The 18,709-nt window shown below is 44.7% G+C and overlaps 1 protein-coding gene across 2 annotated transcripts in view; it reads left to right on the top strand.

Moving 5' to 3' along the window:
- The window catches only part of FANK1 (fibronectin type III and ankyrin repeat domains 1), a 96,778-nt gene that overhangs the window by 59,841 nt on the left and 18,228 nt on the right, over window positions 1–18,709 (top strand). For both annotated transcript variants that reach the window (XM_032882098.1, XM_032882099.1), the window contains exon 2: window positions 13,201–13,378. In XM_032882098.1, coding sequence (XP_032737989.1) covers window positions 13,201–13,378 — 178 coding nt within the window. The remainder of the gene's footprint in view (window positions 1–13,200; window positions 13,379–18,709) is intronic.

Raw genomic sequence — 18,709 nt, 5'->3', positions numbered from 1 at the left:
CATCCCTTCTGTTCATTCTTTTTATTGCAAACTATTGCAAAGGCAAATGTTGGAGAAGCAGGGGCGTGGTTATAAGCTACAAAAGAACCCCATTTGGAAGAGCGCCAACGTGTGGGAAATATGGATTGATGTGTAACAGAAAACCACGATGTTTTCATTAATCACAACTCATAAGGACTCCAGTTTATCACGTACATGATATCCCCTTCATTTCAAATGTTCACATTATGCCTCTGCACTTCTACAGAGACCTGTGTTAGTACCTGTTTTTGCTAACTGATAGAAATCTGAAGAGGATTTTCACTTTAAGATTCCACTCAGCATCTCTGTTTCCAGCTGCCAGAGTTGACCTGTGTCTGTGAGCACCTGTGCTTCCTTTCCATTTATATTGTGTGCCTATAGCCAGATATGTCCTAAGGTACCAGAAAAGCCTACGAGAGTGTCTTTTGGGTCTGTGAATGCTAACAATTTTTTTCCATATAAATTAATGATAATTGCTTCTTTGGTTTATGCCATTTTGGCTTATAAAAAGTTTCACAGGAACATTCTATTTTTGGATAGCATGAGAGCCCTGTATGTCCATGATGAGGGTTAAATTTTTCTCTACTGGTATTACTATTAGACTACTCAGTTGCTATTAAAATGATCCGACTCAGTTTTTGGTTTGAATTTTGCATGGGGGCAAGTTTGCACCTTATGTTACCATCAACTTAAGTGGCATGATGAGTCATTTTTCTTGCTATAATGTCATCATGGACCTTTCTGGGCTGCACCCTTGATACACGAGATCAAAGTTCTCTCAGCACGTTGGCCTGTTTCTTGTAGAGCAATGATCAGAGTTGTTATTTTTTTTTTGTGTGGGGGGAGATGTCTTTGTGTAGTGTTTCTATCTCCTGTAAGACTGTGGACTCGGAGCTAGAAGCGTCCGTCTCATCCTACCCTCTTCTCAATACTTAGAGTGCCTACCTCACAGTAACATTCAAAAGAAGATATTGAAAAGTAAAGGTCAGAGAATAGGTAGAAGAAAGAGATTGGTTGGATAGAGAACAGAGCAGGAAAATAGCAGTTTTGAGAGAAATTTAAGACGATGACCCCTGGTATAATCATTTGAAACCACAAAATGTGCTCAAAAGCTGTAGGATTGCAAAGATTCTTGTCGGTACGCATCATTCCACTATATTCATTTGACGAAGAAGGGTTCAAACAATATGGTTATTTATGTTACAGGATGGATTGAGTTAGTTTTTATGGGGGCTCTGTGGAAGGCAGCTGATAAACCTCTATGTCCAGAGACAAAGTATCATCCTATGGGCTGCCAGGCATGAACTAGAAGATGGACAACACAATGATTTGTGTGTGATTTCTCACACCTGCCGGCCAGCGGCATGCATCGATGGCTGTAGAGTAAAACATCCTGTGTTCAGACTAGTTATCTTTGATGGTTGAATGAATTGCAACCTATTTTAGGAAGTTAAAAGACAATTCCCTGAATATTTGAATAATGTCAGCTCGAATCAAGCATTTATGAAGTGGTGTTGGCTCGGTCCACACTCCTCCAGGAGCCTGGTCTCTAGCTGGATTGCATGTATCATTGGAATGTAGGGAATATTAAAGACCCACGACTCCTGGGGGTGTCTGAATTTGAAATAGAGCCAACTTTGCATAACATTTTAAGGTGATTGTGGAGTGCGGGTTATCTGGGTACCCATTCACTTGGGCAGTGAGTAAGAAAAGAATAAGGATAGAAACACACCTGGGTCTGCTGCGTCTTGTTCGGTTCTTTTGTTAAGTAGTTTAGTCATAGAGTTATCACCTGCTGCCACCCAGCTTAGGAAACCAAGCACGGCCAATGAAATTACTCTGCTCTTCTCTTCCTTTCCTTCCTTTTTCTCGATACAGTTTTGTTTTCTCAAGCTTTATGGAGATTGTGTCATTCTGTACACATCCTCTTGCAACTTGCTCTTGGAATTCAGCTACCCTCCACGCCCCCCCCCCCACCCCACCGATTTATCCATGGAGATGAATTTAGACCCAATTAATTGCAAGTGTAACCTTAGCTACTGTGCACAATTGCAGTGTACGGTTATTTATAATCGGTTCAGGCTTCTCATGCTGGCGATGGAGGTGGTTTCCAGTGTTTTCCAAATGCAGAGTCGCCGCGAACATTCCTGCCACGTCAGGGACGGTGGCTGGGAGTGGAATGGCTGGTGGTGCAGAAGGCATTTCACCTGGACATGGCTCGCCGGAGAGATTTCCCAGCTTATACTTCGCTGGCAGTCTGGGAACGCCCCAACTGTTCTTCTTCCCTGCAGCCCAGATTTTGATTTTTGTAAACTTAATTATGGTGAACTCCCCTTTGAGGTCCTTCCCTGATGATCGGTGAGGGTGCGTGTGCTTGATTGACATCCTGCTTCTGCTGCATATTTGGCCATATTCTTTAGTGCAGTTTTCTTCATGGATGGAAGCTAAGCAGATGCACGGAACATCTTCCTGTTGCTGCTATTAAAATATCCCACCATATTCACTCTAAATATAGTTTAAACTTTAGTGACCTGCTCTGTGGCAATAACCTATAAATAGCAAGTTGACTTTTCATATTTGGTTTGGAAAGACTGTCATTTTTACCCAGATTCGTTACTCGTTTCCATTGAGAAACTCAGAAGCCCCGCACCAGGTAGCACGTGGGGAGGAGCCCAGGCTCTGCATTTAGAGACCCAGGCTGCAACTCCTGCTCCCCTCTTACCAGCTTTGTAGCCTTGAACATTCTGCTTTACCTGTCTGAGCCTGTTCCTTCCTCCCTGTTCCTCATCTGTATATGGAGGTCATCAGATCATCGAGAGGTCTAGGCATACTGTAGCTTGAGTGTCCTGTGCAGAAAATAGTCTGGGCAAGAAATAGCATGGAAACACATCTCCTATTTTGTCTACTACCTGTTACCCATATGGAATTCCAAGCAGGGTTTCCACATAGCAAAAAGGACGAAGCAAATGTTTTCAAAAGCATTACCCCTATCTTATGTTGAAGCTCCTTATACATTTCAAATCACTTTTCAATATTTTGTTGCTTTTTCTTTGTGGGAAATTTGGGAGGGAGGGAGGGAGGGGAAAAGGGAGGCAGTCCTCCTTATATATCCTCTTTTTCCTGAGGCAGGAGACAAGCGGTGGATCCAGGACACGAGACTACGGTTCCTAATAATTACTCTGGGAGGTTGTGTCTTTTGTTTTTTGTTAGTTGAGTTTTGCTTTATGTGTGGTTTCTGTTTTCCTCTAAAAGCTTTCTAGCAAAGTAGAGAGAAGCAGGTTTAAGCAGTTTGCATTTTATATTATTTTCTCTTAGAAGATAAGGGTGGTTGGCAATAAAAATATAAGGAAATTTTCTAAGAAAATGAAAATGTTTCTATTAAAATTTTAAAACGATTTGTTCATTTTTGAGGGAGAGTGAGTTGAGGGGAAGGGCAGAGGGAGAGGGAGAGAGAGTCACAGGCAGACTCCCTACTGAGCATGGGGCCCAACAGGCTTCAAGATTCCACAACCCTGAGATCATGACCTGAGCCCAAACGAAGAGTCGGACGCTTAGCTGACTGCACCCCCCAAGCACCCCAAAGAAAATGAAAATGCTTTTTAATAGATGGTGTCCTCTCAGCCTACAGGCCCTGCTAGACTTATCCCTCTGACCCTTCACACCTCACTTGAGAGCATCTCATCACCCCTCCCAGCCTCCACTGCCCCCCCCCCCCGCCAACCCAAGATGCACCTGCTGCCTCTCCTCTCCCTGCCTCGTGCCTCTGGTTTGCTTTTGTTTGTTTTGCTTTTGTGTTGGGTCTCTTAGCGCCCTCCCCCTCTCTGTCTGGGTCATGCTTGTGCCATTGGGATGTAGGTGGTGTCCCACAGACTGAATGAATTGATGTAAAGTAAACTTATCCCTTGGAAGTACGTGCAGAATGTCTGCTTGACACTAACATGGTCAGTAATTTGAGCCGGAGTGTAACTGAAGCGTCTCAGGCTACGAAGCATCCACAGTGACTTGTTGGATATTTTTATCAGACTTGTTTATCAGACTTGTTTCTCCAGGTACATGTAAGCTCAGGGAGAGAGAGTCGAGGCTGATCGTTGATCTTTGCTGAATTTTATTTTCATTAAGTATATGTGAAAATGTGCAATCCCATTTTGGATTTTTTTTTTCCATATCCAATGCTGTAATGACAATAGAACTTACCCCAAATCAGCCATAAATCCTGCTCTAATTGTCTTTCATTTTTCTAAGTTTTTCTGTGTATGCATCTGTATATTTTATACCATTATAATCAGTGTCTATGCAAATTTGAGTTCTCCCCTTAGCATATCAAACATATTGACATTAGTATATATTCTCCCATGTGGCTTTTTAGTGGCGAAGTATTTTTGCATATAAATGATGTACCACCGTGTATACAACAAATTCCATGTTCTTGAACATTTAGATCATTTGCAGTTTTTATGGCTATCAAGGATGCTAAGGTGATTTTCTTGGTTTTTCTGTTATCATTTATGTAAGTGCGTGTGTAGTCAAATGTAGGGAGCTCGTAGGTGGTATATACAGAGGTTAAGGGCATGGCTGTGGTGTGGTGTTGCCTGCATTCAAAACTGCCTACTGGACCCCCCCACATAGCCTGGCAAGCTATGTGTCCTCTAACTATAGTCCATTTGTAAAATGGAGGAAATTCTAGGATTTCCTAGGGTTGTTTTAAAGATTAAGTGATATATTGTATCAGTGATATAGGAGTGCAATATATGAGATGTGATATGCAAGTTGCTTACAACACGGTCTGATACAAAGTGAATGCTCATTAAAATTTAGTTATTAAATAATCCAGGTTTGGGGGAGCGTAGGGTTAGGTGGAAGTAAAGATGAAGAGTGGCCATGGTCATGCTGATAATTGATGAAGCTGCGTGCTGGGTGTGAAGACACTACACTATTTTTTCTATTTTTTTAAATGTTGACTTTATTTTTTATTATTTTTTACAGTATGAAGTAAAAGTACACACAATACAAAAACCCTTTAGGTTTTATATTTATTTTTTGGTTTTGGATTATTTTTTTTGGATATGTTGCTAGGCGAAGAGTCACCAGGTGGGATGGTGTATAAATCTTGTGGAACATGGCCAAATAGCTTTAGTAAAGGGTTGTGCTCAGGACTTCCCACAATCTGTAGGTAAACCAGATTTTTCACAGCCTTAAACATGCAAGGGTAATACCCTGTGCTAATTTTCATTAAATTTTATAAATAAAATGGTACTTCATTTATTTTAACATCCCCTCCCCACCCCCATCCTGCTTCCTTTTCATTGAAGTATAGTTGGCACAAAATGTTCCATGAGTTGTAACAGCATGACCTACGGCACGGTGATTACGCTGTGCTCACCTCGAGTGTAGCTCCCATCTGTCACCATAAATGCGGTTGCAGGATCAGACACTGTCTTCCCTGTGCTGTGCCTTTCATTCCCATGATTTATCCGGTGCAGAACTGTAAGCCTGGATCTGGGACCACTTTGTCCCTCCCCGACCCCGCCTTCCCCACCCCTAGCAGCCACCAGTTCATTCTCTTGTCCATGGATCTGTTTTTGCTTTCTCAACACTCCGTTTTGATTAGTAGTAACTTTGAACATTTTCTTAATTGTATTTCCTGGTGGTTATAATTTTTCCAGCTTATCTACTTCTGTCCTTGGTCCTTTCCTCGATTGGGGTTTTATAGGATCCCATTCTATGAAAACACTAGGATAGTTTGGTGGCGCTAAGGCCATTTTGGCTGTCGCATCTCATTTTTAAGTTAAAGGAAAGTTTAAGTTAAAGGAAAAAGCCGTCCTCGCTCTGTGGCTACTGTGATATTTGATTGAAAATTCCTTCTTCGGTACGTATTTGGCAAACATTGTGGGATACTTATAAAAAGCCAGGGTGTAGGAACGGTTATGATCTCCTTGTCATATTGATTTGGAATATGGTTTTGATTTATGGTTGCTATAAATAGATGGTCAAGCCATGATGAATTGCTTCGAGATGACAGTCACCACTATCCTTTATATAAGGTCCCCTCAGTGTGCTGTCATCTTCATTACAAACCATCTGCCACTTGAGGCCAGGATGCAGATGTCCCTTGTCAATGAAATTTGACCTCAGTAAATCTGCAGGTGTCTTTGGAAGGACAGGGAAAGGGCCATTCTGCTTTTGTGGTATTCTGTATTGACAGTGATGAGACTCCTATTTGCTTCTCCATCATTTTCTGCTTTCTGTGACAGTAATCACGACTAATTTCAATATGGACTGTGATCATGAGTTCTCTCCGTAGCTTTTCAAATCCCATCATGTGCCCATCATCAGGAGACCTGGTTAATTGGATGTTGGTACTAATTCCTCCTTTGAATCTCCTTTTATAGGGTTGGCACATTTCTGTTTTATTATATTATTACAACCTGAATTAAAAAATTAGGGTGCTAAGGCCTAATATTGTGCAGTGGCTTACTTATACCTGATAGCATTCGTGTTTAGACCTATACTTTGTAAATGATAGTTCTTTAAAAGGTGGGTTTCTTGTGTGCTTGAGAGCCATTCTTTTTACCATCTTTGTAACCACTGGGACTAATGGTGACAGTGTGTGGAGGCTTCTATATTTTATGTTCATATTATTTATTACTTGACAAATGGCAGGAGGGGCATGAAACTGTCCTATTTGTCAGATTTGCATGAGAACTTTTTTACAAAGAACGTCTGTGGTGCACAACACAGGCATAAATCCTCACGCAATCATCTTTTTGCAGTCTGCCTTGTAGTATTTCCTTTTTCATAATTTGGAAAACCTTTTCTTTTGGTATTTATTTTGTTGAGGTATAATTGACCTACAACATTAGTTTCAGGTGTACAACAGAGTGATTCGATATTCGTGTATGTGGCACTGGGGTCCCATAGGGAGTCTAGTTACCATTGGTTTCCACACTTAGTTACAAAACATTTTTCTTTGCTTCCTGTAATGAGGACTTTTTTTTTTTTAAGATTTTATTTATTTATTTGACAGATAGAGATCACAAGTAGGCAGAGAGGCAGGCAGAGAGAGAGAGGAGGAAGCAGGCTCCCCGCTGAGCAGAGAGCCCCACGTGGGGCTCGATCCCAGGACTCTGTGACCATGACCTGAGCCTAAGGCAGAGGCTTTAACCCACTGAGCCACCCAGGCGCCCCCTGTAATGAGGACGTTTTAAGATCTGCTCTTACCAACTTGCAAAGGTGTAGAACGATGGTGTTTACCTATGTTTACAAGGTCCATGGTGCATTATATTCTTCTGACTTACTTTGTAGCTGGAAGCTCATACATTTCTGCCCCTTTACTCTCCCCCGCCCCCACGCTACGCTCTCCCTTCCACCCTGACCTCGGCCGCCACCAACCTGTTTCCTATTGGAAAACTTTTCAGGTAAGTTAGCCACGATGGAGAGAACCTACCAACTGTTTAAAGGAACCACACAAAGTTGAAGGTAAGGTTTGTTTCTTCCTTTTTGTTGGTATCATGAGGAAAGTTAAGTTTTAAGCCAGAGCTTGTGACATGAGATTCTGTGATTGTCTAAATTTTGACACTGGTTATCAGACTTATGCAAAAGCATCTTTTAAGAGATCTGATACTCACAGGAAAAAGAGTTCTAAAAGTTCTGTATAAAAAGTAGCCTCTAACACTGTATATTAACTATCCTGGAATTAAAACAACAAAGTAGCATCTTAACTTGTATCTATTAGTGTCTCTTTATGGTGTGTTGTACATTCATTTTATAAAACTTAGAAAAGGCAATTCCCCAAATAGTGGTTATGATAGAAGATAAATACAAATATGGATATGAACATCTTTTTTTTTTTTTTTAATTTTATTTATTTGATAGATCACAAGTAGGCAGAGAGGCAGGCAGAGAGGGTGGGGGGAGGGTGGGGGAAGCAGGCTCCCCGCTGAGCAGAGAGCCCAATGCTGGACTCGATTCCAAGACCCTGAGATCATGACCTTAGCCAAAGGCAGAGGCTTTATTTTACTGAGCTACCCAGGTGCCCCTGGATATGAACATCTTGGTTAAATAGCAAAAAGATGAGCTTTCGAGTTTTTTAAAATACTAATTTAAGGGCGCCTGGGTGGCTCATTCATTTAAGTGTTTGCCTTCAGCTCAGGTTGTGATCTCAGGGTCCTGGCATGGAGTCCTGCGGTGGGCTCCCTGTTTAGCAGAGAGCCTGCTTCTCCTTCTTGTTCTCTGACCCTCCTCCCTGCTTGTTTGTTTTCTCTCTCGAAAAAAATTTTTTTTTTTTTTAAATGTTGATTTTAGTCACCTTAAGAAAGATATGTTACTTGTCATCCAGCCACTCAGTTACTCCTAGAGTAGAGGGAGTCAGAGCTGGGATGGTAGATAAGCTCACCACCACCCCTGCCCCCCAGTTGCAATTCTAGCTTCCTCGTAAAGTGTGGGGGCGACAAAATAGAAAAATGGAGGAATCTGTGCCCGTATTGGTCGTACACTCAATGTAGCCTATTTTTCCAGTATGTTGTGTACTCTCTGGCCTGGCAGATTTCTCTAGGGGTCATCTCACTAATTGTTTACTCCAGACCTTATAATAACCTTTTCTTGGCCTCTCACTGCCATCTTTCCCTCCACATTCCATGCTGGACACGAAGAGCACCTGGCTGTCTTCCTACCCACGTTCACAGTGTCAAGGTGAACAGCAGCCAAACCTCTCTGCCTTCTTGGCCCCTACTTAGGGTTCTGTGCTCTTCTCAGATCATGTTCTTTTTTGTGGACTGAGTTCCGGAAGATAAGCGGTCTCCCTGGCCCCAGGGCCGGGAGGGACTTCCCCTCCCTTCTCCCTCCTATATGCAACATCCCTGCACTTCAAACAATAGGGGTCTCCATTTTTCTTGTCATGCTCATTTTCAATTTCCTGGGGGTTTAAGCGGGTTCACAAGTCAAGACTTACTTAAAATGAATGGTTGGGGGGGGGGGAGAAACCCTGACTCTCAACTCTTAGAGAACACATTGATGGTTACCAGAAGGGAGGTGGCTGGGGTGCTGAGGGAGAAAGGGGAAGAGGATTGATGAGCACTGAGTAAGATATGGAACCGTTGAACCATTATGTTGTACACCGGAAACTAACATAACACTATGTTAATTACACTGGAGTTAAAATAAAAATAAAACGAAGGGTTCAAAGAAAACTTGAGATTGAATGAAAAGATTTTTCACCCAGGTCTACCTTTTAGATCTCTGCTCCTAGGAGGCAGTATGGTTCAGGGACTTCTGAGTCAGATTTCCTGGTTTTGCCTAATACTATGGTTTGACCTTGGGCAACTTCTTTGACCTCTCTGTGTCTCTGATACTTTATAAGGGTAGCAGGATTTTTGTTATCTCCACCTACAGTTGTAGGGAAGGTGAACTGGTAACTGACCGTACAGCATCTCTGACAGTGCTGGCACCGAGCGGGCGTCACGGTGTTTTGTTGTCCCCCTCCCAGCCGCTGGTCTCGTCCTGGCCATTGCTGTTGGCTTGCACGGAGGGTCAGTGCTGTCCTGGGCCTGTGTGCCCTTGGCATCCCGAGGTTTGCACTTGGGCCTGTAACCTGTTATACATATATTTTAGGATCCTAAAACAAATTCCTATAATGTGTATCATAGCAGGTCATGACAAAAATACCAGAATCTTTATCAAAGAAAACACAAACTAAGTACAATGTCGTAAGGGTTAAAACACGCCTGTCAAATGACTGGAGGTTTGCCAAAGACCAAGACAACTTTGGTCTCATCTGCTGTTTTATTTTGTTGACCACCCTAAAAAAACCCCAAAAACCCCCAAACTTTTCCCTGATGAGAATGCTCGATCATGGCCTGACCGTAAGGCTCCTGTCTGGCACGAATAGCTTTCTGCCCAAAGCAGTTCTCGCCCCGGTGGAGATTCGCATCATGGGAAGCTTTGTTGTTCGTAAGGAAGACTTAGAGTGTCGCCTCGCTGGTCTGTGCACAAACCTTCAGTGTTGGGGTATGACTGCCGTGTGGAACGGGGTCTCCGCCACAGCCTGTCCGCGGCTACCATGGCTGTGCGCTCAGTAAGCCTTCGCTCACGAGTGCTAGACCATGGTGAGGCCATGGGCCAGGGAGATTTGTATCACTCCTTAAAAAAAAAAAAAAAATTAAATGAGGAACAACAACAACAAATCAACTTTCCAAACGGCACACCTTCTCTGGCAGACCAGATCAGGGGGAGGGGTGATAGACAGCGGGGGCACCCTGGTTGTCCTGAGGCTGCTGCCAGATGTGGGCACATCGCCACGTCTGGTGGAACTGGTGCCAAGTTCAGGCATAGAGATCTGATCGTCCGGGGCTGAGCTCACAGACCGAGGTCTCTCGTTAATTTACTGTATCGATGGTTAGTAAAGAGCAAGGCAAGAGAAATGCTTGCATAACGGGGAATATTTTTTTAATTTAAATTCAATTAATTAACAGACAATGTGTTATTAGTTTCAGAGGTAGAGGTCAGTGACCCATCAGTCTTATATAGCACCCAGTGCTCATTACATCTCATGCCCTCCTTAATGCCCGTCACCCAGCATGACTGGAACATTATCCTTTTATTCCTCACATAAATTCATGGTGAGCCATTTGACTTGTCCATTTCAAAATTTGGCATTAAATTCGAGTTTCTTGCCGATCTTGATTTTGACTGAGATTCTCAATCAGGCATCTTTGGAGTGGGAGTTTTACTTGCCTTCTAATTATATGGGGGTTATCTGCAATGGTCTATTAGTCCTGCTCTTTGGATGGTTCTAGAAGGCTCTGGAAAGAAAAGAAAAAAGGGTTGCTTAGCACGGGTGTCATAATGTCAGGGTGTGATTCTCCAATACGTGCCAGGCAGTGTTGCTGGGATTAAAGGAGATGCTGATACCAAAAGGTGAGTGTCTGGCAGGTAGGAGGTGCTCATGTGTTCTTTCCCACACAGATATTAATTAGTACGTAGGACATTGAAATAGGTTTCTCTAAGATAACCAACAGCCCCATGAGTCATGTTAGTCATTTTTATAGTTCTTAATATTTCAAGTATTGAAAATCACACAGCCCCATGGACCACATAGGTTTAAAATGAAGCATTTTGCCAAATAAGTCTTAAATTCTTAAAGAACTGAAACCCTACAGATACAGTGGCAAGTCTCCCTCCCCATGATCTCTCCATCCTTTCCCCGAAGTCTTTGCCATAACTCTGTCCTGGTGGTGGGCGTTCTTCCCCATCACGTCTTCAACTTTTACTGCATGTTTGTGTATTCACAAACAATACCCAGTGTTGTGTTGTAAACACTGAAGCAGTGCGATGTAGCAGGTCCTTTGAGCACGTGATTTTCACCCCCTCATTGAGATTTACCTAGGTTACACGCAGACCTAGCTCCTTTCAGCTGCTAGGTAAGGTAGCATTGTACGAAGTACTCTGGAATTCGCGACTCCGTAGGCTAGTAAGTTATCACAAAACACTTTGAATATTTTTGACTGTTTCAGAGCATGAATTTAAACCCAGGTTTAGTCAACTCCATCTTGCCATGCTTTGATAGATATTAGGAAAATAAAGTTGAGAAAAATGAGCTTGCAGGCTGTCCCCTGGTGTATCCAGAGGAAGTAAAGGAAATTGGTGGTTGTCTGTCTTCCTGGCCTGGAGCAGGCAAGATCAGGACAGCCCTGCCTTCCTCAAGGACTCTACACTCCAGGATGCCCTGGAGTCTGTGGGGAGTAGACTGTGGTCTGTGTGTCCGCTACCAAGACAGGGCTTCTGGGAAGTACAAGACCCTTTCTTAGTGAATAGTGAGTCTGGTAAATCACTGATACTTCTGAGGCCCAAAAGGCCCTGTGAGATACAGAGGGTTTTTAAGACAAGTGTCAGACATCTGGGACGCCTGGGTGGCTCTGTTGGTTAAGCGTCTGACTCTTGATTTCGGCTCAGGTCATGATCCCAGGGTTCTGAGATCAAGCCCCACATTGGGCTCTGTGCTGGGTGTGGAGCCTGCTTAAGGTTCTTTCTCTATCTCCCTCTGCCCCCTGCCTGCTTGTGTTCTCTCTCCCAATAAATAAAATCTTAAAAAAAAAAAAAAAAAAGTAAGACATGGACCCAGCTCTCAAGGAACTTAAACATCTCCCAGGGGAGGCGAAGCTAATATGAAACACAACAGCCAGATGCTGACCACCCTGGTGTGCTGTGCCCCTTGTCCTCTTCCACAGCAACAGACTAACCTGTATTTTTCTCCGCATCTTTCTCTGCATCTCATTCAAGAATACCTTCTGGAAATCCTTTCAGGGCATCTAGTCTAGAACTAGTTCATTTTTTTTAATGTATACATTTTTTATTATGTTATATTACAGTTCATTTTTAAAGGACCATGTAATGTCCCATGCTAGGGACACGTCATCGTTTATTTGACCATTTGCTTATCAATGGGTCATCTCTTGTTTGCTTAACCTGCTAAAAACTGCAGCATTTCCTGTCCTTGTAGAGGCGTCCCTCTACTTTGGTGCTCTGATTTCTGCAGGCATGGGACGGCTGGAGAGGCGGCATAGCTATGTTTAATTTTAATACTTGCTGCCATATTGCTTCCTAAGAAGGCTAGAATTCCCATTTCCCTGCAGCAATGTTTGAGACTGTCCTCTCCCTACACTGTCATCTCTCCTAGTTATGCTCTCTCGTCTGGAGTGTCTGACTGGATATGAAATTATATACGATTGTTATCAATTTCTGTGTCTATTGGACATTGTACGGGCTGTTTGTTTTTGATGTCTTGTGCACTGCTCATCTTTTGTCTGGTTGGTTATTAGCCTTTGGGTTTTTCCCTTGGTTAGTCTGCAAGAGCTGTTTATCTAGAAGAGATATCAATCCTTTGTCATCTACATTACAAAAAACATTTTGGAATGGTCCATAAGTGAACTATTGTATGGATGGGTTAGGATATGATCTTCTCGACGAAGTATGTCATAGCTCACTACATCAGCTGGATTTTCTGTCACTTGAGCTTTTCCGATATTCTTCAAGCAGCAGGGAGGATACTTAATCTGTGTCTGGATGTGGAGGAAAATAGTCTCATCTCTCCCTATTGTAATGCACTTAGCTGATCTCGGGGTCCTTATGGAAATGGAGTCCTGAAAGTCTGTATTGTTTTTTGTTTTTTGTTTTTTTTTTTTTTAGAAATCACACCATCCCCAAAGCCTCATCCACCTGTTGTGGGCAAAGTGACTCATCACAGCATCGAATTATACTGGGATCTGGAAAAGCGAGCAAAACGGCAAGGACCTCAGGAGCAGTGGTTCAGGTTCTCGATCGAAGAAGAAGACCCCAAAATGCACACTTACGGTATCATTTATACGTAGGTGCAATGTTGAATTGCTTAACATTTTGCTTTGATTTCCTGATGAGCTGGAATGGTTTCTATTGTCTCTAACAAGACTCATTCTGAAATGAAAGAAAAAAGTGAGCCAGCATCATTTGCATGCATGCTGCTTATGAATTAGAAGTTTTGGAAAATCAGCATGAGTGGTCACTCTGAAACAAAACCTCCTCTACCTTCGAGAGCTTCTTTGGCTCCTGCAGTATTCTAATGGTATATTTTAAAACTCTAAAATGTAGAGACACAATCAAGAGGATTTGAGGGACGCCTGGGTGGCTCAGTTGGTTAAGCAGCTGCCTTCGGCTCAGGTCATGATCCCAGCGTCCTGGGATCGAGTCCCGCATCGGGCTCCTTGCTCTGCAGGGAGCCTGCTTCTCCCTCTGCCTCTGCCTGCCATTCTGTCTGCCTGTGCTCGCTCTCTCTCCCTCTCTCTCTGACAAATAAATAAAATCTTTAAAAAAAAAAAAAAAAGAGGATTTGAGATTGGAGGAGGCTGCTGTGTTCAGAGATGTGGGCTGGGGCCCCCCTGTCTGCCCAGGATGCCTCCGGACCGCCTGGCACGCTGCTGTTCTCGGTTAGCTGTTCCCAGGCAGTGCTGGTCCCCAGGGCTGGGTCTTCCTCGTTAGGTTACCCTGAGTGTGTTTCCTTCTGTTTTCATGTGGCTGTTTCCTTCATGCCATGCAAATATCAGGTTGAACATCCCTTCCGCAAAAGGCCTTCGGAAATGGCCACCCTCTCACCCAGGCATCCCCTCTGTCCTGACTTTGTCTCATGCACTCCTAACCTTCAGCTCTGCTGGAATTATCTGTCTCATTGGCATGTTTGTTTTGTCTTCCCACTAGTATTTAAACTCTGAGAGAGGCAGAAAAGATTCCTGTTTGCATAACACCTGATGCCTCTGCCCCTAGGCCGCGTTGGCACGTTGCAGGCCATCTGAGTACTTGTCCCACGGATTAATAAATGAATGTAACTGGGGTAATCAAGAAGTCTTTTTTTTTTTTTTCAACTCCTTTCTTCCTTTTGACTGCTTTACCACTTGTGAAACGACTATCTTAGGGATACCAAAAACACGATACAAATATGGCTGTGTGAACTCTAATTAGTCTTGAGATAATTGTAGAGTCATTTCAGGTTGTAAGAAATGACAGAGATCTGGTGTACGTTTTGCCCACGTCCCCCGGGGACTAACATCACTGGGTGCTGTAGGGAGGCCTCACAGACTGGGGCTGATGCTGTCAATGCCCAGGGCATCTCCGGCATTTTGCCAGTCTTTTCTCAAGGTGGCATCGTGATGATCTTGAGGGTATTAACGGAGGATTTCCCTCTTCCCTGAATGATAATATCCTGGGGATTTAATGAATGGTTGGTTGGTTGTGGTTTTGTTTTTTTACGATACAAACAACAAAAAATAAAACCCCCCAAACAACAAAAAAACCAAACACATTTATCTGAAATGTAGTTACCATCTGCAAATAATTCTGGCCCCATGACTTGAAAATGGTGTTTTAATGAGATCATGCCATGGTATTCTCCATTTAGGTAATTTCCATCTGAAGTCTGAAAGCAGGAATTATGGTATTGGAAGTATGAGTACGCGGAAGGGAAGAAACATCCTTTCTTTCCCGGGTCCCCTGGCGCCCACCCTGCTCTGGGGCTGCAGGTGGGGCCGCGCTCTATGCTCCTTCCTCTTCCCTTCTCCGCCCGCAGTCCCGGGAGGAGGGCGTTGGGGGACCACCTCCCCGCCCCACCCCTCACTGGAGCGCAGCCACGCACTGGCCTCCGCCTGGGGCGTCTGTCAGGGGTGTTGCACGTTCCGCAGAGGCATGAGTGCTGCCCTGCGGGGGGGTCCGCCGGGAGGAGGGTCTGGCATCACGGAGCTGGTAGCAAGACCTGCCAACCGCCAGCCGCAGGCTTGCCTGCCCTCCGAGAAGGGACTGCGAAGCCCGCCACTAGGTGGCAGAATGAGACTGTGTTAATCTCCACTCCAGCGCTCCTTCCCCGGCCGCTCCAGGTTTCCTCAAGACGAGCAACGCCTTCCTTTGAAAAAGTGGTTTAGAACATCGGACCTTGGAATTAGGATTTAAGAGCTTCCTTTTACTTGTCTGTTTCTGTCCCTGTTCACCGCCGGCCGATCCTGAATCGGGGGTGTCCTCACGGACCCTTACCTGGTTTTGTGAGTTCTCCCTTTGCAAACGCCTCGTCTGCTCCTTCCCGAGGTCGAGGCATTTATGCCCCACGATGCAGGGGGGGATGCAGGCTCCATCTTCGGACTCCTTCCCTGATGAGCTCCGGAGCGCGTTTGCTGAATGAATGGGGCTCGTCCGTCTTCTCTTGCCTTCCAGCCGTCCATTCTGTCTTGCTAATCATCCTTTTGTCAAGTTCTCTTCAGGGAGTCTCCATTTCTGGAAGCATGAAGGTCAGACTCCATCCATGATGCCCTTCACAGGTTGCCTACAACCTGCCTGCCTTGTTGTCTCTCTTATTTCTGAGCATGAATCCTCCACCAAGATCTGTTTACTGTCCTTTGAACAGGCCCTGATTTTTCTTGCGTGTATGTTCAGCTGTTTTCCCTGTCAGACCCGTGTCCCCTCATCCCACCCTTTCTTCCACAGGGTCGGATTCTACCTCGACCGAGAAACTTGTTACTAACCTATTGTCTGCCCCTCTAAATTCCTATGACAACTGTGCATTTCATTCATTCGATCACGATTATCCAGTATTTCCTTGATTCCGTCTGCATATATTAATGGGTATCTACTATGTTGCAGACACTGCTGGATGCAGGGGTTGTGCACTGAACAAACCGACAAAAATTCCTCCCTCATGATGAGAAAAGCAAATAAGAGATATAAGTGAAAATGCAGAGTAGGTAAATATAGATGGCGAGAAGACCAAGGAGAAAACATAGGAAAAGTTGGGGGTTTGGAGCAGAGGTAAAGGTTTCCTTAGAAGGTCGCATCTGGCTAAAGAAGCAGCTGAGGCCGATCTGGAGTCTGGAGAGCATCTAAAAGAAGAACATTCCAGGTAGAAGAAATAGCAAGTGAAGCCCCCTTGAGATGGGACTGGGCCAGGTATGTTCCAGGAACCCTGAGGAGTCGAATGGGTGAGAAGAAGAGCAGCAGGGTATGAGGTCAGCGAGGCTGTCGCTGGGGTCCGTGGCCGGGACAGAGCGGTGGCGGGAAAGCCAGGGGCGACTGCTAAGCTGTGGAGGGGCAGGGCCTGGTTGACACTCTTGCTCTCTGATGATCATTCTAGCTACTGAGGTGAGAACAGGCCCAGGGAGGTGCAAGGCAGCCGCTGCTTTTACAGTGAGTGAGGTGGAGAGGATGGAACCGGGCAAGCTGTAGCTGAGTTTAGGATGGTTTGAAAGACAGACTTGAAGACTCTGCTGGTGGCTCAGATATGAGATGGGAGAGAAAGAGGAGCATCAAGGGTTAGATCTAGACCTGCCCCTCCCGGACAGCGAGTCAGGCTGCATTAAACCTCAGCTTCAGAATCTCTGTGCTTTAGGACGACAGTTTCCCACACGACATTACCGGTGTGTCAGCCGTGGCTCCATTGCACGGTGTCTGTCTTCCACGTCCGCCCGGGCTGAGAGAGCAGCCTCTGCCTGGAGGTCGCCAGTCACTGTGGCTGGGGGCAAAGGGCAGGCCACACTGTTTCTAGAAGCTTCCACCCAGAATGATATATTTTACTCCTGCTTCTGCTTCCTTGCTCAAAGCAAGTCCTACGGTCATGTCTGAGTTTGACAGGGCAGGGGGAACGGGACCCTTGTTCTGTCCCCAAATTGTCCCCAAATATTTGGGAACAATATTCTCATCTTCCACAGGTGGTGTGAGGGGACTGGGCCTGAGCATTTCCGATAACAAAGATGGGAAGATGGGGGGTGGAGAGAGGAGGAGAGACTCAGCAGGGGCATCAGGTGGTGGCCAAGTAGAGATGTCAGGGAGCAGTAGCTGGGCAAGACTGGCCTAGGGCACAGTCCCCAGCAGGAGGCTGGATTGGAACTGGGGGCAGAGGGAGCATAGAGAGAGAGGGCAAGTCTGGCAACCGGGTCTTTAGGCGTTCCAGTATTGAGTTTCTTAGGTTCCATGTTTGTTCAGCTGCCACATCAAATATTTGCTTAGGGACTAATAACAAAAATACAGGAGTGTGTTAGACTTTCATAGGCTCTGATCTACTGTGGAAAAGTCCCAAGATTGTCTCATTCATTTAGGTACCATGCCCAGGCCATGGGAACTTGCATTTTCTTTTCTTTTTTCTTTTCTTTTTTTTTTTTTTAAAGATTTTATTTATTTATTTGACAGAGAGAGAGAGAGAGATCACAAGTAGGCAGAGAGGCAGGCAGAGAGAGAGGGGGAAGCAGGCTCCCCGCCGAGCAGAGAGCCCGATGGGGGGCTCGATCCCAGGACACCGGAATCATGACCCGAGCTGAAGGCAGAGGCCCTAACCCGCTGAGCCACCCAGGCGCCCCTGACTTCTGTCTTCTGAACAGTCGTGTGGTTCCTCTTTCCAGGCGGTGAAGGTGCTGCTTGCTTCAGCAGGACCAGAGGATACTCAGCAACACTGGACTTCACTGGGGCACTCTGGTTTCATGGTGGTCTGAAAGGACACTAGGTCTTTGGCACCTGACACCGAATTCCACTGAAGCTTGGATATGATACTCAAGTTTTGCTCCTCAAAATCTTTTCAGAAGCCACAAATCCAGGGCTTGGTCTCTACGAGTCCCGTAACAATAGATACGGACGCGCACTCACATAACAAGGAAATCTACCTACTCTTGAACTCACTTTGGGCTAGGTGGATCTATTTTCGCTGGTGATAATGATTTTTTAAACCATGTGGTTTTACTGAATACTTATTTTGGTTTCAGAGCTTTGCTTTTGTGGTAAATGTATTTATATTGACTTTTAACCATCTGTTTTCTTGGTTTCTTAACTCAGATGTTTTTCTTAATGCCACTGGTATCATTTCTTCATTGTCTTTGTGCTGGTTTCTTCTTTGTGGATGATGTGATGTATCAGTTAGTATCTGTTATCTCTTGCTGCATAACAAACCACACCCAAACTTAGTTGTGCTTAAAGCAAAAAAAAAAAAAAAAAAAGTCCTGTGTTTTCTCATGACTCTGCAACTGGGGCAGGGTGGGAAAGGATGGATGTGTGACTTGTCCTTTGCACTCAGGGCACCCTCCATCTAGGGTGGGAGACTGACAGCAGCCAAGGTGGGATCATACAGGAAGTACGCAGCATTCACACCTTGCTTCCTCCTGCTCTTAGCGACTTTCAGAGCGTGCTGATTTGATCACCAGGT

This window comes from Lontra canadensis, unplaced genomic scaffold, assembly GCF_010015895.1.
Source record: "Lontra canadensis isolate GAN:19392208 unplaced genomic scaffold, GSC_riverotter_1.0 scaffold79, whole genome shotgun sequence".
Classification (NCBI taxonomy): domain Eukaryota; kingdom Metazoa; phylum Chordata; class Mammalia; order Carnivora; family Mustelidae; genus Lontra; species Lontra canadensis.
This window is presented reverse-complemented; position numbering and strand designations above follow the sequence as displayed.